Source organism: Lepidochelys kempii, chromosome 1 (assembly GCF_965140285.1).
Source record: "Lepidochelys kempii isolate rLepKem1 chromosome 1, rLepKem1.hap1, whole genome shotgun sequence".
Taxonomy (NCBI): Eukaryota; Metazoa; Chordata; order Testudines; family Cheloniidae; genus Lepidochelys; species Lepidochelys kempii.
The window spans coordinates 251357328-251378297 of record NC_136380.1 but is presented as its reverse complement, the minus strand read 5'-3'; the positions used below and the strand labels follow the sequence as shown (position 1 = coordinate 251378297).

General features: G+C 36.6%; 1 protein-coding gene across 5 annotated transcripts in view; it reads left to right on the top strand.

The window, feature by feature from the left end:
• Positions 1–18576, top strand: part of GNPTAB (N-acetylglucosamine-1-phosphate transferase subunits alpha and beta) — a 67512-nt gene extending 48936 nt beyond the window's left edge. For all 5 annotated transcript variants that reach the window (XM_073323107.2, XM_073323080.2, XM_073323099.2 and 2 more), the window contains 9 exons: positions 1139–2265; positions 3334–3533; positions 4018–4237; positions 5400–5513; positions 7668–7753; positions 10955–11053; positions 13917–14084; positions 14689–14779; positions 16210–18576. In XM_073323107.2, coding sequence (XP_073179208.2) covers positions 1139–2265; positions 3334–3533; positions 4018–4237; positions 5400–5513; positions 7668–7753; positions 10955–11053; positions 13917–14084; positions 14689–14779; positions 16210–16287 — 2183 coding nt within the window. In that variant the 3' untranslated portion in view covers positions 16288–18576. The remainder of the gene's footprint in view (positions 1–1138; positions 2266–3333; positions 3534–4017; positions 4238–5399; positions 5514–7667; positions 7754–10954; positions 11054–13916; positions 14085–14688; positions 14780–16209) is intronic.
• The last annotated feature ends 2394 nt before the right edge of the window (positions 18577–20970 follow it).

Below are 20970 nucleotides of genomic sequence, written 5' to 3'. Positions count from 1 at the left end.
TTATTAAGTATGGACAGTGAGTTTGGTGCTGTACAGAACACAGAGAGAGTATCAAGGTCCTTGCCTCAAGAAACTTAAGTTTTAAATTAGAAAATTCAACACAGACACACAAGCACCTAATCTCAGTGACACATTTATAGATACTTACCTCTGAACTAGTATTGAAAGGCTTCACATGATATTTCAAGGAATCATTTGAAGGAAGAGAAAATGTCAGGGATGCTAGGAGAGGGAGGGAGTTACAAATATAAGGGATGGCATGGAAAAGAATATGAAGATGAGAATGGGAGCAAGATACAAAAAGGCTTGGGAGGAGTGCAGGCAGTATAAAGAAATGAGAGCACAGAGATGTCGGTAGTGTGAAGTTACGCAGAGTCTTAAACGTTCATGTAAGAAATTAGAATTTGATATTGAAGACCAGAGGAAGTTAATGGACCAGTTCAAAGAGGCGAGTGACGTGGTCATAGTAGTTAAGTGGAAGATGTTAGCAGCTTTTTATGTAGGTGGGAGGGGCTGAGCTGAGATGCAAGAAGGCCAAAAAGGTTTTTGTTGTAGGAATAGAGTGGAAAGGACAAAAGCATGAGAGGTTGATGAGAGCTTGAATGTGGGGCGTGGAGAAAGTGAGAGGAGTACAGTAAGACGCCAACATAGCGTCCTAGGAGGATGACGAACTTGTCAGCAGTGGTGGAGATGATTAGGGCGGAAGGAAAAAGTTCATTTTGGCCATGTTGATTTTTGAGGTCTCTAGCCAAGATATGCTGATGTAGTATAGTTCATCTAAAGAAACATAAAAGTATCTATTAGAATGTGGTGAAAGCAAAATTTGGGGGTTTCAGTTATGATCTGTAGTTTAAAATAAATGAGGGACAGTGGTAACATGCCATAAAAATGCTGAAGCTGGAAATTGAAAGTCTGATGATCACAGCTTTAGAATCACCACTGGAATGAATGGCAAGTTTATAAATCTTAATATGTTATAAAATGGTGATCCATTATTTGGATAAATGAATGAGAAAAATTGGCAGTTACTGTAGTTACCATTTTTGAGCTCACACTCTGTTGATATTTTGATTACTGCTTAAAACGGGATTGAAGAAAAGTGACAGGGTGATAAATTATTAATTCTTTGTTTTTCCAGATCACTTTGATGAGTTGTACAAGGTGACTCTCCAGCAGAATCAAACCCAGTACATTATTCCAAAAGGTGAATATCTGCCCTATTTCAGCTTTGCTGAAATAGCCAAGAAAGGAATTGAGGGTGCCTATAGCGATAATCCAATTATACGTCATGCTTCTGTTGCCAACAAGTGGAAGACTATCCACCTGGTAATGCACAGTGGAATGAACGCAACTGTGATCTATTTTAATCTTACATTTCAAGATAAAAATGATGAGGAGTTTAAAATGCAGATAGCTGTTGAGGTTGATACCAGAGAGGAACCAAAATTGAACACATCTTCCACCCAGAAATCGGACACTTTCATTAAAATTACACCTTCAGTATCAGAAGCTGAAATGATTTTTGAGGATATTCCTGAAGAAGAACGTTTTCCAAGAGTCAGGAAACGTCCAAATAACACAAAGGAGAGTTTTCTTGAAGATGTGGTAATGCCAGCAGTAAATGTGTCTTTCCTCCCTGAAGATGTTCGGTTGGCTCTGTGGAACCTGGATTTAAAGCTAGAAAATGGTGATATCACTCATAAAGGTTATAATCTATCAAAGGCTGCTCTTCTGAGATCTTTCCAAATGTTACCTACAATGACAAAAACAAAGGAGATGCCAGGCATGGAAAGGAAAGGTATCTATGATGATGTAAAAGAACAAAAGAACCTTACCAGTTGGCACAAGCCTGATAAAGATTTAATCAGTGGCAAAAGAGAAGCTGTAACAAAAAAACATGAAGCAGTTCCTTCAAAGTCAGTAGCTACAAAGAATACTGTTGTGACAATGAAGGTAAACAGGCAGTTTCCTCTAAAATCAATTTCTGAATCCATGCCTGTAATCCAGAACATGGGAAATAAAAATGGATCTCGAGAGAAAATACTGAATGCACTCATACCAAAAGAAACCCATAAGTCGAAAGATATTGGAAATGTGGAGACTGTGGAAGAGAAAAAAAAGGAAATGGAAATAAACAAGCCGCATGCCAACGTAGATACAGCAGGCAGCAAAGTGTTGCCAGGAAGGAAACTTCAATATTACACTGGAAGTGATCAAGGCTTTTTGCCATGGGAAAAAAATAAGTATTTCCAAGATCTTCTTGATGTGAGTATCCTAATGCATAACACAAAATATATCACTTCAGAAAATTTGTCATCTTTGCTTTATGCATAATTTAGTGGAATACAGTTAAGGTGAAAATCACAGTGAAACATTCTTTGCTTATGTGGCAAATTCTGAAATTCTGAAAACCCCAGAGATATTTTTAAAATCTGTTTTACTTTTAGTTATTTTCACTGTTCATTTACTTTCTGCGCTTCTCCATGGGTGATGAAAGAACTGTCCAAGTTCACTTTTTCTCTCTAGTTGGGTTTTAGTCAATTTTGCAGTCTAGTTTTCATGCACTGGCACAATGCAGTTGTTAAGGTTTACAGCACTGCAAAGGAAGGTTTAAATTAGTTCTCATGTAGATTTGTATATACATACAAAATTTTATTTTTTTGTATAAATCCAGTCTTTAGAAAATTCCATCTATATTTTTGGGTCTAAAAGGTAAGTTAAGTGTCTGTTTTATTATGCCAACAAAAACTTATAGGAACCGATCAAGTGAATACAGGAGGAAATCCTTCCCAGATGTCTAGCCCAAAAAATTTGTTCTGGGAATCTCTAGAATGGAAGAAGGTAGAACACACAGAGTCATTTGACAGAGGTTGCTCCTAATTGCTTTCAACTACTAGAGGTGCTCCATTTAAAATGTAAGATATTTTAACTCCTTTAAATTTAATCTTTGATTGAAGGTTCCTTCTACATAGAATCCATACTCCAGAGACATGATTTTGTTAATTGTAGGTGCGTAGCCATCAAAGGGAATGCAATATTACATACATGTCCTGCAACAAATAGTGGCTTTTCTATTAAAATTTAATAAATTAAATGAGGTTCCATATGTCATTTCCTGTCGGTGCATGAGAGTTTTAAGGAAGGTCACATTTCAGGCCTAAACTGTCACTGTAAAAAAAAAAGAGAACTCAACTGTTTGAGCAAAAACATTTGACACGTCTTACAGTTTTACAAATATAGAAAAGCGCTTAGTACTTCATTGGAATTATCAACATACGTGTGCGTTAGGATCTCTAATAATGTAACCCTGGGTTATGCCTATCATTTTATTAGGAAGAAGAGGCATTAATTAAGGAAATGTCTTACTTTACTGATGGTAAACGAATTGGCAGGCAGTTGAAAGATACATTTGCTGATTCCCTCCGATATGTAAATAAACTTCTAAACAGCAAATTTGGATTTACATCTCGGAAAGTCCCTGCTCACATGCCTCATATGATTGACCGCATTGTTATGCAAGAACTACAAGATATGTGAGTATGCCTTTGTTTGAAATAAGGTGAAACTCCAGAGCTGTTGTAATTCTATCTTCTGTGTCTGCTCCCTTGAATTTATAGCTTTGTGTTGATGATTGACTGTCTATGGGTTAAAAGAAAAGGAGTACTTGTGGCACCTTAGAGACTAACAAATTTATTTGAGCATAAGCTTTCGTGAACTGTAATAATGCTCAAATAAATTGGTTAGTCTCTAAGGTGCCACAAGTACTCCTTTTCTTTTTGCGAATACAGACTAACACGGCTGCTACTCTGAAACCTGTCTGTGGGTTGAGCCTGACTGCTCCTTAAACTTGTATTTTGGGGGGGGGAGAGAGAATTATTCCCTCATTAGGACAACAGTGTTAAAATAAGTAGTCTTTGGAGAACTTTTTGAACTTCAGATGAGGTACTTTTCTTCAGTAAGGAATGTTTCACTTTAAGGTGGCAAAGTAGTGAATTGATTTGTATTGTATCTGGGCAGGTTTCCTGAGGAATTTGACAAGACCTCATTTCACAAAGTGAGACACTCGGAAGATATGCAGTTTGCTTTTTCATATTTCTATTACCTCATGAGTGCAGTTCAGCCACTGAATATTTCCCAGGTTTTTGATGAAGTTGATACAGATCAGTCAGGCATTTTGTCTGACAGAGAGATTCGCACATTGGCTACAAGAATTCATGAACTGCCCTTAAGTTTGCAGGTACATTTTCTTCAGAAACCATTTTTGTTGTTACTTCAGCTGTAAAATTCAATATGATCATTATCGCAAGAGAAAACAAACACACACAGCAACATAAGGCAATTCTTAAATCTTAAACATACAATGGAAGTTTTAATATGTGCTACTTTTTTTTTTTTTAAATAACATTCAGGCAAACTATCACTAATGTTTTAGCTGTAGTAGAAGAGCAATCTGTTTTCTTCTGAGTTCAGTAAGGCATTTGGTTTGAACATAATATAAAATAAAATGTTAAATGACTTAGTATTTGTTTATATTATGGTAGTGCCTAAAGGTCCTAACCAGGATTGTGGCCCCATTGTCCTAGGCTCAGTGCATATGCATAGTAGGAGCGAGTCCCTGCCCTGAAGAACTTACAACTAAATAGACAAGGCAGGTGGAGTGGTGAGAGAAAGGAAGTAGTGTAATAGTATATATTTATAAGAAGATAGCACCCTAAGACCCCATTGTGCTGGCCACTGTACAAACAAAAAAAGACAGTCTCTGCCCTGAAGGGCTTGCATTCTAAAGACACAAACAGACAAGGTGTATTATCTCCACTGTACAGATAGGGAGCTGAGGCTCAACGCAGATAAGTGACTTGCCCCAAAGATCATGCAGGAAGTCAGTGACAGAGCTAGAGCTAGAGCCAGATCTCCTGTGTTCCAGGCCAGTGCTTTAATGAGAAGACCTTTTTCCCCTCTCTCCAATTCTTTCCTCCTCTCCTCCCCATTGTTAAATAACTTAATAAGTTATTTCAAATTTTGAAATTTACATGAAATCATCAATAGTGCAATTTTATTGATGTTCAAATGGAAAGGGCAATTCCTTTGCTTTGGTTGTGCCTCTGTGGCCCTGATTCAGCCAAGTATTTAAGTATATGCCTGACCTTACATAGGTGAGCAGCTCCATTGACTTTAATGAGACTCGTACTTAATACCTTGCTGAATAATAGCCTATATGGGGTATATATTTGGGGTATAGCCTGTATTTGATTTTGTGCAAAAATAGTCCAATACATTTTGTAGCTAATATTTTAAAGGTACTTTTAGACATTCTGATTACAGAAGGAATATAGTATAATTATAGAACCATGTTAGTGAGAAAATATGTAATGGATTTATTTCTTTCCTCCTTCTGGCAGGATTTGACAAGTCTGGAGCAAATGCTGATAAATTGCTCTAAAGCACTTCCTTCCAACATCACTCAGATTAATGTCATTCCTCCAACTCAGGAATCTTATTATGATCCCAATCTGGTAAGAAAATATTTAGCCTAAAAGATGTACATTTTGTCTCATTTCCTGAGCTTGTATCTACTGAATTCATTGTTTTCCCTGCGCAATTTTAAGAATAATTCACAAAAAATATAGCATGTATGCAGATTTCTTATGTTAGGTATAAAACTGTTATAAACCACACTTCTAGTTGTTAAGGTCAAGAAATATTCTCCACAAAAGTAAAGAATGCAAATTTTCACATACGTGACATTTATAAGGTTGTCCTTTTTTCAAAACGTGAAATGTAGTTCAGCATGTTGAACCAGAGAGGCAATATGCACTGTCCTCATTTATCTGAGGGTTTTGATGGCACTAGGCAAGTGTTGATCTGGAATTTCTCCAATTTGGTGAAGAGATTAGCTCTGTGTGTACCTAGTCTTGAGATGCTTTCCTCATAATTCTGATACTTTTGAGTAACTCCAATTGACTTTTAATGTGGTTTAGGCTTCCAGTGCCTAAATCACTTTTGAAAATGGGACTTGGGCCATGTCTACTTGCTTTGCTGGTTAGGTGTACTAGTGTACTATAATGGCAAAGTGCTTCTAGTGTGAATTCATCTTTTGCTGGTGTTTATTCCATACCCCTTTGTTAAATGACGTATGCCAATAAAATTGTAGTTTGCCCATATAAGCTGATCTATACTAGAGGCTTTTTTTGGCACAGCTATGTAGGACAGTGATCACACCTCTTCACACCCTTGACTGACATAATGATGCTGGCAGAAGTTTTGTAGTGTAGATATGCCATTAGGTTATGAAGTCATTAGGTTGCTTTTGAAAAATGTACTCTAGTGCTTTGCTAAATTGGGCTTTATAGGTTCAAACCAATACTTTGTGGTACATTGTACTCAGAAATGAACTTGTTAGGCAGAGAAAATCATGGAGCACAGAATAATTACTTCCAATGACAGTCCTTTAAAATACATGAATTTATGTACCAAGGGGACCAGGCTGTCCTAAAGGAGCTGGTTCTTGGCAGTTGTTTCTTCAGCAAGAATCGGAATACTGATCAACCGCATCAACCTGGTCTGATGAAATGTAAATGTGTATTTGGGAAAACTCCAGATATTCAACACGTTGCAGTCCAGATTACCTCATTGTCTTTTGTGGTATTCACACCTTTGTGATCATCTGAGTGAAGTTTGCAAAACTATGCAATGGTTCAGTCTAGGTTTGTCAGTAAAGTGAAACTTTGAGGAGAGGCAATAAACTTTACTTGGGATAGAGTTAAAAGTAAGTCTGAATAGTTAGGAACAATTTTAAATTATTTTAATCTCTTTGGAGTGCTAATAAACTGTCACTAATCTAAGCACTAATCATGAGTACTAACATTATCATTTCTAAGTCCACTTCAAATAGTGACATAACAGTGTTTGTTTTTAGCACAGAGGCAGAATTTATTTTTACTTTTCTGGGTTGCAAGGGCTAAATTTGTAGGAATCAATGTAGCACTGTAGAAAACTTCCCTTGGGAATAGAGATTTGGTTCCCAGAATTGTTGTTTCCACATAGTTCAGACTAGGAATAATAAGCTTAATACCCATCAGCTGTTCTTTAGCGCTTGCCTGACCAATTTTACTAGTTGGCATTGACTGGCTTGCATCAGGAATGCCAAAATCAGCTGTCCAACCTGCTTCAACTAGTGAATATTGTATTAGAGATGGAATGCAGAAGCTAAATAGAAAGTTTTCAGAGTAGCAGCCGTGTTAGTCTGTATTCGCAAAAAGAAAAGGAGTACTTGTGGCACCTTAGAGACTAACCAATTTATTTGAGCATAAGCTTTCGTGAGCTACAGCTCACTTCATCGGATGCAACCGATGAAGCGAGCTGTAGCTCATGAAACCTTATGCTCAGATAAATTGGTTAGTCTCTAAGGTGCCACAAGTACTCCTTTTCTTTTTGTAAAAAGAAAGTATAACAAATACTAATATTAGAATGCACCAATGTCCCTTCTTTTTCTAACCAAACTGATTGTTTCTCATTTTCATCCTAGGAGCAAAGTTTTGTATAGTTCTCTGGAGATTGTAGAACTCTGTTCTTTTTATAATGCATTTCTTTCCAGGAGACTTTTAATAATATAGTTTATAGAGCAGTTATGCAAGGATGTTGTTTACCCCAGTTGTATTTTCTTACAGCCTCCAGTGACTAAAAATCTGGTAACTAACTGTAAACCTGTGACTGACAGAATTCGTAAGGCATACAAGGACAAAAACAAATATAGGTATGTTATATTATTTTTATTTTTTATAATTGTTTGTATAATATTTGTAAACACATAGTAATAAGATGAGAGGTGAAAATGCATAATTGATCATAGACTGCACTGTACATGTTAAAATAAATTTAATCCAAAGCTTCCTATTAGTGGTACTTGAACAGAAATAAAAACAGAATTAATAACTACTTATTTTTTTTCTGTTAGCTTTTTATTAAATTTTATTTCTTTATTTTTATACATACACAAATGAAACATAACAAATTATACATAAACTTCTAATAATGTGTTAACCATTTGCTACCTAACCTTTACCATACTGGAGACATTTAATTATATGTAAAAGGAATGTTTAAAATAACTAATTTATATTTGTATTACACAGTTTACAAACAGACAAAAATTGTTTATACAAATCCAAATAGTTTTAAATCTTATTTGGCCTTATCCTTATTTTATGTACAGAGAAATTGAAGAAGAAAATTTATTAGAATAAGATAAAGAACTGAAGCAAACTTCAGAGGAGGGGGAAAGAAAAGAAGAGGGAAGGAAGTGGGCAGAGGGGGAGATGACTGGAGGGGGAGTCCGATGCATTTAATAGTATCATTTAGATACTTCCAGGAAAGCATCTGAGAATCTCTGAGAATTTTTCTTGGGTATTTCTGTTACAGCATTCAACTCTTTTCCTGGTGGCCAAGGCTCCAATCTTCAAATGTTGGTTGCTTTTTAGATTTCAGTTTTTGTGGCACTAGGCTTTTAGGAATTATTAATGCGATGCTGAGATAACTACTTATGTTTTATGTTTCACCACCAAAAAGGATATGTTATTTTTTAATTTCAGTGATAATATACTTTTGGTAGCCTAAACGTTTTTCATATTGCATGTATTTCAGAGAATGATCACTATTATTTCGCCTCAATTCCTTTCCTTGGGCCAAATCCTGACCCTAGTTTATGTAACTGTAAGGAGTACAATAGCTCCAGATGGCTATGTAAATTAACTGCATGCAGCACAGACTGATACTAAGGACTGCTGGCATAAAAAGGTGCAGAAGGAATCTTCCTCTGCTTTGCCTGTGGTATATGTTAATCTGCTTGAGAGGGGATCCCAGTCTCATATTTCCTCATTCTGCTGGGGAAAGGAAAGCTACTGTAGCCCTAGCTGCCTTGTGCATTTCTTGCAAGGAAATAGGTGTGTTGAGAATGGGATTCTTCTGTTGGTTTAGGGAGGGGTCATTGTTGTCCTGCCCTGTGTGTGCTGGGAATCTGTCTAAGCTCTTGAGCTCAGAGCTCTGTCAGATCTAATAGCCAGGGAAAATGACTAGCCGCACAGCCTGTTTAGTTTCTTTGGTGGCCCTTCAGCCGAGATGGAACTCATGATCTCATTTCCACAATGCCACATATGCCAGATGGGCTCGACAATCAGACTCCTCTTCCAAGGTGGGAGAGCTGTTTGGGAGGCCACTGAAACTTGTCTCCCATTGCCTAAGTGGCTACAGAATCTAGCAGTACTGTAGAATCTAAAAGTTATGAACTGACCAGTCAACCACACACCTCATTTGGAATTGGAGGTATGCAATCAGGCAGCAGCTGAGCCACACAAAAAACAAATACAATACAGTACTGTGTTAAATTTAAACTACTAAAAAATAAAGGGAAAGTTTAAAAAGAAAATTTGACAAGGTAAGGAAACTGTTTCTGTGCTTGTTTCATTTAAATTAAGATGCTTAAAAGCAGCATTTTTCTTAGCATAGTACAGCTGTATTAAGTCAATTTTCAGTTGTAAACTTTTGAAAGAACAACCATAACGTTTTGTTCAGAGGTGTGAACATTTCAGAGTTAAGAACAACCTCCGTTCCCGAGGTGTTCATAATGCTGAGGTTCTACTGTATTATAGAACTGCTGAAGGCTTTGGGTCACAGATGCTGCTTGATCCAGGACTTGGCCATTTATTTATTTAATGACATCTCAAAGTGCCCTAAATGCTTGGCAGAGATCATAAACAGGCCACTGCCCCAAAGAGCTTACAGTCTGATTTTAGACACGGCACAACAGATGAGGTGACAAACACAATAGGGAGGGAATGAGGCAAGGAAAGATGAGGCACAATATAATTAATTATAGGTTTCAGAGTAGCAGCCGTGTTAGTCTGTATTCGCAAAAAGAAAAGGAGTACTTGTGGCACCTTAGAGACTAACAAATTTATTTGAGCATAAGCTTTTGTGAGCTACAGCTCACTTCATCGGATGCATTCAGGGGATAATACAGTGGAGAGATTTCACTTAAATTATGTTACTCAGTTTAAGGCTCATCTTGGTGGTTTTATTAATTTTTAATATAAGATACAGTGATTGTAATTGGCTTACTTGGTGTTGTGGACATTGTTAAAAGGAGGGATTTAAATGAGGAGGTGGTAGTGGCCAGGCCTGACAAAATAAGAAAAATGTTCCATACATATGGGGCAGCTTGAAAAAAGGAATGGCAACTTTTGTGGGACAGTTAAACATGGCATCAAAGGTACTTTTAGCCTATAGATTTCTTTCCGAGACTTTACACTTCATACATCTACTGCTTTGTCAATATTTGTAATTTATTGCATTTAATTGTAAGGCCCACATCTCGCAAAGACTTATGCACCTTTGTCAAGTTAAACAGATGTGTGAATCTTTTCAGGAATTGGTCGTAAGATTAGAGTTTTATCCTAATCCTAATTATAGTCCTCTCTAATTAAAATACTTCTTTTTTTTCCTCTTCAGACTTTCAGAGTGGGGAGTGAAGGGGCAGGGGAGGGACTGAGAGAGATTGGTTTTAAGAATATGTGATACAAACATAATGAAGCATACTTTGTAAATAGTAGAGGCTTACATAGTTTACAGGAAGTCTCATTAACATTCTTCCTTTGAGATCACTAGTTAACCAATGTGAGTATGAGAATTCAGGTCTTAATTTTCCAACAGGTTAATAACAATTTTTTTTTAAAATGTACAGAAAAGAGATTTTGTGTAAGAGCACCAGTTGTAGTGAGTTAGCTTCGTTGAGTAAATATATTGAGAGATGAACCAAATTTTAAACAACTCTGGGCGGGGGGAAAGGATAATCAGATGTAGAGCAGTGCAGTGATAAGACATTTAATTTGTAGAATGTCATGTTCATAATGCCTGACTCATGCTGTTATGCTAATCTAAAAATTGTTTTAATAATACTAAGGTTTGAAATCATGGGAGAAGAAGAAATTGCTTTCAAAATGATCCGCACCAACGTTTCTCATGTAGTTGGCCAGCTAGATGATATAAGAAAAAATCCCAGGTACACATTAATTGTTTTCTATGTTTTGAGATTGCTTTATTTTCCCTTGAGACAGCTTCAAACATCTCATTTTATAGGGTGCTTTTACTAATATTTATTAGGTGTAAGGCAATTGTGAGTAAAAATTACTTTTTAAACATCAGGTTGCAGTCTTAATCATAAATAAACACTATTCTGTCACTAGCACTGCAACTTATTTTCACTCCCTACTTTTTCTGCCACATAATTTTCATATTTGTAATGAACTAGAAGTGTTGAATATTCTAAAAAACATGATGAAAATTGTGAAGAACTTTCATGCGGTCATGCAGAATAACTTGTGTATCTGACTTTTTCATTAACCACTGCTAAATTTTTATATTTATAAAACCAATGGAAATTTGCAGAAAACTTCAGCAGCTGCTGCTGAGAGTTTAATCTTGAATAGGATTCTACAGATCACAAACATCATATCACAGGCTTTAAAGAATTGGCCACTTTGTGATCTGTTTTGTACATATAATATTTAAATGATATATGAAACATTTGAACATTGAACATTACAGTATGTAGGCATTTGTCTAAACATTTTTGAAAGATCCTTTGTTACCAAATCAGCGTGCTGATTTACTTTGTATACAGTGTCAAATGTTCTGCCCCACCTACCTACCGTCTCAGGATATTTCTACACAGCCTGTGGCAGCGAGTCTCTGAGCCCTGGTTGACAGACTCAGGCTTGCACTATGGCGATACAAATAGCTATGTAGATGCTCCAGCTCTGGCTGGAGCTTGGACTCTGAAGCCTAGAGAGGAAGATGGGCTTCAAAGCCCAAACTCCAGCCGGAGCCGCAACGTCTACTCAGCTATTTGTAGCACCATAGCATGAGTCTTGTGAGCCAGCGCTCTGAGAGTCCCTGTTACGGGTTGCTGCTCGCTGTGTAGACGTACCTTCAATTATAGTTAACTCTGCAAGGAGTGGAAAGAAAATAGAAATGCTGAATCTTAACCTAGAGTTCCCCCTTTGCTCTTACAGTTCTGGAGTATCTTGCAGACGGCATTCTATATTAGAGTAGGATATGCAGAGTCAAAAGAATTGAGTTGTAGTCGCAGCTTGTCCACTGATTCAGTGTGGGAGCTTGGGCAACTCACTTAACTTCTCCTTGTCCTTCTTTCCTCAGGTGTAAAATGTGATAATGCTTTCCCAACTTTGTAAAGCCTTATCCAGTGCTTTTCATCTGATGACTTCAGAGTATTATTTTTTGCTTATTTACTGATCCATGTAAAAGGTTTTTACTAAGTGCTCCAAGCAAGGGAGAGCTTTGTGGTCTTGGCATCAGTTTTGGAATACCCAGAACTATTGGACCTGCCCTTTCAAATCCTGAAAGAATTGAACTAGTCTTTCCATCTTGTGAAGAAAATGAATAAAATTCCATTGTTTCCTGTCCGACAGTCTGTTGGACAAAACCTTGAAAACTGAGGTGCTTTCTGTTCTTTTTGGATATTAAAAATCCATTTGATTTACTTAATTCTACTAAGACAAAATATCTCTTCTGCACACTGTTGTGTAGAGCAATGTGTGCCAGTTGTCCTGGTTGCCACACAGATTCTAAGGTAATGGGCAGAATATAAAGATCTAGGTAGACTGTGTCCGTCACCCCAGAGAGAGTAGCATGGTGACAGTTAAGCTTTACATAGGTAGCTGGTGAACCATTTTTAGATCTTTTGGAAGGCCAGGTGCTAAATACATGCAAAATATTATTTTCTCCGCTATTTGAAAGGACACATTATACTGTACAGCAGCTGACTGAGCCCATTTCTTCACAAAGGTTAGCAGTTACCAGGCATATGTTACCAGATATGATTTCTTTCTCTGGGGAAAAAGTAAGGCTCTCTTGTCTTGCAATATAAATAGGGCACAAAACCTTGCCCATATGTAGGAAAGGACATTTTGCTGCCAAACACCACCTCAGAGTGGCCAAGGATACACAGCTGTCAGGCAGACTATATGCTGCTTCAGTTACAACAAATAGCACTACCTAGATCTCAATGTCTTTCTATTTGGACTCTATACAAGAGGCATTGTGGGGATCCTGGTTTATTGGTGATTTTCATATACATTCTAGAGACAAGGTGTGTGAGGTAATATCTTTTACTGGACCAACTTCTGTTGGTGAGAGAGATGAGATTTTGAGCTACACAGTTTACCAGTAAAAGTGTGGGAGTTTTTTCTGACTACCAAACCTTTAAGCTCAGCCTGGGGTCTGTAAGTCAAGTTATGTTCTGTCTGGCTTATGTGTCGTCATTACCAGTAAAGGTTATTCGGGCCAAATTTTGCCCTCAGTAAAACTATTACCTTCCATTGCTTCACATGAGAGCCTCTGAAAAATGCAATATAAATGGTTTAACTATTAGTATTGTGCTGCAGCACCTAATACAATGCAAATCAATCTATCATTTATAATATTGAGAAAATAACATGAATTATAAGTGACCCATGAAACTATCTTGCTAGTGTTGTAATTTGGGGCTTCTGTTCTCTGTGATCTTTATAATCAACAGAGGGCTGTGAGATGACTCACTCTTAAACATCTGCTATTAATTCCATTAGAGGGCAGTGGTGCACACAGACACATGGTACAGGACAGATGCAAATGTAATATGTGTTAGGTACAACAGATATTGGGACTTCTTGCCACCCTACGTGCTCAGTGGATGAGGAAGGCCTTGACTCCTAACACCTGGAAAATTAATCAGATAAATGCAAAGATAAGGAGTGCTGTTACCTGTATTCGAGTATATCTATGTCCACCAAAAATACAGTTTGCAAATAGCTTTGTTATCATACTAAAAGAAATATCCTAATATTGACTCTTCGTTTTTCTAGAAAATTTGTTTGCCTAAATGACAACATTGATCACAATCATAAGGATGCTCAGACAGTGAAGGCAGTGCTTCGGGATTTTTATGAATCAATGTTTCCCATACCGTCTCAGTTTGAGCTGCCAAGAGAATATCGGAACCGCTTCCTTCATATGCATGAGCTTCAGGAATGGTAAATTTTACAGATTCTCTTCCACATTCTGTGTGAGCTATTGTGTTGTATCAGCATCTAACTCAATGTATAGAGCAGCTGCTGAGGGGTGAGTGCTGGACAGGCTCTGCAGCTGCCTCCCCAGGGCCTTCCACATTGCTTCTCTCTCCCGAATTTCCCCCTCCGCAGGCCTCACATGTGACCCTTTAGCACATTCTGAGAACCCAGTGTTGAAAAACACTTGGTTTAGAGCATGATGAAATGCTGTTAGAAATCCAGTTTTAGCTACAATTGAGTTTAAACCATGTTTAAACACAGTGGCCTTACATTTGAAACTATATACTGTGGAGTGGGCCCAAGAGCTGTTCCAGCATGCTACTAAAACAGTTCACTGGAACTGAAAAGATTTGTTATGATAAATATGTGCAGACCTTATGATGTACCTTACAAATAACCATTTTGCTTTTTAAACCAAGTTATATAGGGGTAAATTGTTACACAATAGTGCATATTTTTTTCTCTTTATCTGGATATTTTTACTCAATGGAATGTTAGGAACTTTATGATATGTCAGTGCAAAGGTACAAACATTAATATATAAAACTCTGTTTCCATTTTTGTACAGGAGAGCATACAGAGACAAGCTAAAATTTTGGACTCATTGTGTGTTAGTGACATTGATTGTGTTTACAGTCATCTCATTTTTTGCTGAACAGGTAAAAGTTACAATTTCATCCAAATACACAACTTTAGTAGTATACAGTGTCGTCTCTATAAAATGAATTAATTTTTTTAGGGGTTTTGAGCAATAGCTGAAGTACTGTTTCGTGGCATATAAAACACATGTAGTAAAGAAGTTTTGGAACAATAAAGGAAGGAAGACACCTTGACCAAAATTTTCAGAAGTGATTCGTGATTATGGGGTGTCTCATTTTTCAGGTGACTTACTTGCGAGTCCTTAAAGGATCCTGACTTTCAAAGGGTGGGTGCTGAGCACCTTTTGAAAATCAGGTCCATTTAGGGTGTGTCAGTTTGGGTCCTCAAAATCACCAGTCACTTTTGAAAATCCTAGCCTGTAAATATTTCTATCAATCAAAAGCAAAGTAAGATAACACTAGGAAAAATTGATTAAATACTGATCAGCTGGTTCAGACAGTATCCAACTTAGGGCAGAAAGCATCTGATCCAAAGCCCACTGAAGAAGTCATTAGAAAGACTCCTGTTGACTTCAATGGACTTTGGACTAGGTCCCAAAAGAAAATGTCTCCAGTTCGCCAAACCCTTAGGCATGAGAATTATTTTATGCACATGGGTAGTCCCTTTGAACTCAAACATAGTCAGTGGAACTAATCACATATTTTTGTTTGCAGGATCAGGGCCTTAGATAACAAACTTATCACTGAAAATTATGTTTGCCTGTTATGTTTCCTGTTGATAAACCTTATTTCTATTGTAGTGTTTGTATTTGATGGAAAAAAATAAATGAACCATGCTGTTGTCCAATTTCTTTTCCTGTGTATCTGTTCTATGCTGCTATGTTAATCTTGTTCACTCTTTCCATGATCTGATGAGGAAAGTGTGATTTTTGAAAACTTGCCCATTATATTTTTATTTAGTCCTATTAAAAAAAAGTCACCTACAGCTCTTGTGTGTGCTGCCCCTCCCCAACTCTCCCAGTTTGCAGCTTTTTTAGCTACTGGAAACTCCTGCTGTATAAAAACTTGGCTTCGAAGGTATAATTAATTTAGTGAAAGGACTAAAGCTCTAAATTTTATATTTAAGTACAGACAGATTTGTGGTAATCCTCTTGTAATTAATTGTGCCCAGTTATTTTATTAAGCTAGTTAAAATATGCACTTTCAGATTTAGTATATTAGAAGTCTTGGAAATAATCACTCACTATTGTTCGAGTGTTCTTGACCCAGACATTGACAAATCTAATAGAGACACCTAAGCCTAATAGAAGAGAGTTTGAGTAATTGCTCCCTTCCTCTTGTGTAGTGAAAAAATTGAGGGTATAGTCTTTTATACTTGATTGCTATGAAATGGTCAAGGTTTTATGGGGTTTGTGGGAAGAAAATTTGATGACCTGTTCCCCTTTGATGTTTGGGAAAACTAAATATTAATTATTTTTTTAACCTTTCAGCTAATTGCACTTAAACGAAAGCTTTTTCCGAGGAGGAGGGTCCAAAAGGAAGTCGGTCATGAGCGAATCAAGGTGTAGAAGAGCTTTGCTTCGAAATCAGTCTACCTCAAGCTGTAATAAGCATTTAAAATTGTTACTGGAGAAGTGTCTTTATGATGTAACATTTAGCTAGTTTGACATGAAGAAAAAAAGTCAAATATCCATAATTTACAGCCTTCATGGCGCTGCATGTAACACCCAAGCTCCTGAAGTTATGAGATGGGGGGAAGTTAGAAGGAGTGGGCATTGGCAGTTCTCAACTGGTTTTACTCTATAAGCATTAGCTCACGGATATGTTATCCTTTTTATAAAAAGGGTTACTGAAACAAACCTAACTGCATTTAAAGCAGTGGACTTTGCCAACTAAGTAAAATGTTGGAAAGTTTAACTGTTCAGGATTAACTAGAAAGATATCCTTGACCTTGCATTCCAAAGCATTTTGCAAATTGCTGAATTAATCAATACATTGTGTTGATGCTGCTTTTCCAGTTTTAGAAGTAAAACAGAGGATAATTGCTTAATTTCCCAATTAGATATAGTCTACATTAGATGACATTTACATTGTTTAAATATAGCAACAATGCAACCTCAAATTGGTGGTCTCTAATGAGGAATTGGATGATACATATCCTAATGATATCATCAAGAATCAAACTACTATTATTTTAAAGATTTTATTTATCACCTAATTCATCAAACTGCCAGGAATACTGTGGTATTGTTTGTAGGCCTAATTACAAAGAGAGAGCTACAGTCAAGTAAAAGTGACTAGGATGTTATTATTTTACAAGCGTTGTAAATATACGAGCAAAAGTGCCTCACCATATGAATGAGTAATATATTGTTTTAATGTTGCATTGTATTAGAGCAATGTTTCATTTCTGAATTTGGTAATTATATTCTCATATGAAGCATTAATGTTTTAAAATTTGGACAAGCACGGGCAATCCTGTCATACTTTCAGACCAGTGTCAGGATAGCAAGATTTTTAAGGGGGAGACAATACTGAGACACTTTTTTCAAGCAGATATTTTTGACAGAGTACTTGCAATCATAGTTATTAACAGTAGTCTTCTAAAATCACTTCACTAATTATTTTATAATTGGAGCATGAAGTATACAATACATTGTGTGCTGTAAGATATTCAGTTTGTTTTAAAAGTAACTAAAGTCTTGTGATAAACAATGAAGTTATTTTGGTTTATTCTGTTTTTGCTCTAGAGGAAAAGAAAATACATCCAATTTAGTAAATTACTCGCACCTATTATTCCGGTAGACTTTGCTTGTCATTAGAAATATTCAAAGGTAACTCTAATTTGTTTTCATATTATCCAGGGCATATGCCGATTGTTAAACCAAATAGAATCTAATTTTTAAACATTTTAAAATATGAGCATTTATATTTTTCTTTTTAGAATTTCATACTAGAAGATCTCAGATGTATTTAATATGCTGTGACATACTAAAGTAAACACACAGCATATAAAATGAGCAGTTTGTATCTGCCCTACTTTCAGTTGTCAAAGTCTTCTATTTTGGCAGAAGTGTCAAGGATGGTAGAATACTTCCACAAATGAAATTACAGGAAAGCCAGGATGAAATAAAGTTTTATATTTTTAAAACTTTTTATTTCAAAAAGACACTCACTAAAAAGTAGATTAAGTCCAAAATTTGATCTACCTTAAAATTGTTTTAGTATTCTGCACTGTATTTTTTTTTTAAAGTACTTGAGTACAAGAAATGATTAAAGAAAAATAACTACAGGGCCAGTTTTTCAAAACTTTTGGCTAAGTTACATGTGCAAATCATGAATTTCCATATACAGATGGCATGTCAGTGCACGGATGTCCATTCATTTCTGCAGTTTAAGCAAACACTTTTGAAAACTAGGTTCATATTATTTTGTTTTATTGCTCCAATAGCCAGCCAGCAGACAGAGCATAAATTAACTGACAAAATTTATTTCCAGATCTGTGTCAATGTCTGTGACAGTGATATCAAAAAGAAGGAAAGGAAGCAGAGCTGAAAAAAACTGGGTGTAGGAGGAAAATATTACCCCAATATTTCATAAATTGGAAAGGACAAAACTAGTGAAGTCAAATATTTCTAATCTTCTATGAGGTTAAAGAGCAGAGAGTAGAAATCAAATGATAAATAAGTTCTTGACAATATATTTTATCTTTTTGCTCACTTTTCAGAATTTTTACGTAACTGTAATATACTTAGATAAAATAATTGGGAGAGGGGAAAACTTCATTGAGATCATATTCAGATGATGAAGCATATAGATTCATTACATGATTTGAGAGAAATAAAATCTTAAATTACTTTCTGGAATTTTCTGTTCAATATGGTTGTTACAAGCAATACGATTGTTCTGAGCCATATGATGATCGCCACTTCATAAATTAGGATATCAGAAATATGCTACCACTATAATATCTGCCAGCAGCTGATAGCTTACTCATATCATTTTTGCCCCAAAGGTCATATCTTGTCATCTTATTTAAAAAACATTTACTTTTGAAGTGACCTGTTTCAAATACAATAGATCTTAAAATCAAAGGAAAATTTTATGCTGAAATTAGCATGTGAAACAATATTAAAGTCCAGAGAGAAAGGACTTTCAAAACTTTGCTACATTTAAAGCTTTCGATCCTCTTAATTGCATCACTTTCTTCAGCAGTAAAATTAGTGAATATCACCTGTTGAGGATTACTTTTACTGTAACAAAAAAGATGGTCTCTAGCATTTGGTCCATAAGTAGTAAAATGCATGTCATAACCTTCTAGCTGAGGGGTTTTTTGGCTGTCGTCCATAACTTTGTCAGCAAGGAGTCACTTGAGGCAAAAAATAAATCTTCAGATATGAGACGTCAAACAATTTGACCATGAATATTAATGTAACATTTGCTAGTATAAAGCTAAAAAATGACTGTATAATAGGCTATTAAGGCCTCAGTCCAGCAAGGAGCTCTGTGTGGGTGAACCCTTGCATCTGTACAAATGTCCTCACAGACCTAGGATAGATACTATTTCAATATACTGAGATAGACCGTCTTTGTGAGTGCCTTTGGAACAGAGCAAGTAAATTATTAGTAAAATTGAAAAATTATCTATAAATAAATCACATTTTAAAAATATTGTTTACATTTAAAATATTTTGATGTCAGCTTTTTTCCTTATTCACCCTTAGCAAAGTATTAATACATTTAACGTTTTATTACCTAGTGTCTCAAGGGGCCCTTTTTTAGGGCCTGTTTCAAAGCCCAGTAAGTTACTGGAAGTCTTTGAATTGTCTTGTGAGCTTTGGATCAGGCTCTAAGGCCCTGATTCAGCAAGACATTTGAGCACAGGAATAATCATATTGAAGTCAAAGCGAGGGCTCATATGGTAGGCAGGTGTTTAAGTACCTTCCTAAATTGGGTCCTGTGTGTTTCCTTTAGAAACCACATTTAAGGAAGTGAGATGTTAAATAAAGTATTAAATAAGGAAGAAATATTAAATAGGTTCAGGTAGATTTTCAAATACCTTTGTAAAATCATTGTTAAATTGATTATTCTGGTTTTGAATCAGTTTGAAAACTATAGAAATACCGCTTTACAGATATCTTTTTTCCTAAGTGTTAATCCAAAAATGTGTTTTTTGCAAAGAATGCTGCTGACACTTGAGCTCTAGAAACAAGATAATCTCATTTTCTTCTTTCTTTCATGGGTTTTTAGATATTTAACATAGTCATTGTTTTAGAACCGTTAACTTGAAGATCCTGTCAGGCTTTCTAAAATATAACGTCCTTATTAGCTGTAACACCTAGTAGGACCCTAAAAGGAACTAAATTTGTGCAAGAGTACTCTCTTATTTGATGTCACCAGTAAAAAGAGTGACACTGGAACCAGGAAAATTCTTATTATTTAGTACAGGGGGTGGCCAACCTGAGCCGGAGAAGGAGCCAGAATTTACCAATGTACATTGCCAGAGAGCCACAGTAATACGTCAGCAGCCTCCCATCATCCCCCGCCCCCAGCTCCCAGTGCCTCCTGCCCACCGGCAGGCCCCCTGATCAGCGCCTCCCCACACCTCCTGATCAGCTGTTTTGTGGCATGCAGGAGGCTGGGGTGAGTGGGTGAGGGCATGGCAGGCTCAGGGGAGGGGGTGGGAAGGGGTGGAGTGGGGGCAGGGCCTGTGGCAGAGCCAGGGGTTGAGCAGTGAGCACCCCCCAGCACATTGGAAAGTTGGTGCTTGTAGCTCTAGCCCTGGAGTTGGTGCCTATACAAGGAGCCGCATGTGGTTTTGGAGCCACAGGTTGGCCACCCGATTTAGTAAATTGCAGAGCGTGTTAGAGGATGTGAACCTGTCTTGAAGAATGCATGGACTGCTGAAAGGACTGAATCTTCAGGATTTTATACACTGTGAACTTGATGGGCATAGCTATTGCACAGAATACTCTGCAGTAGCTATTCCAAAATAACTCCCAGTGTAGACAAGGTCTTAATCTTCCAAAGAATATGCATCTGTAAAAGAAAAAAATGTGAGCAGCGTTTTTGGACTTAGAGAAACTTGTGCCATGCAGCGTCCTCCACAAATGTCTGTTTTTGACAGTTCCCTTTGTAAAAATTACATCATCCTTCTTCCTGTTATTTTTACTGTGATTTCCGACTTCTCAGTTGTCTGAATAACTAAAATCCCATTTTTGCACTTGGTTGATCTTCAACTACTTACATCA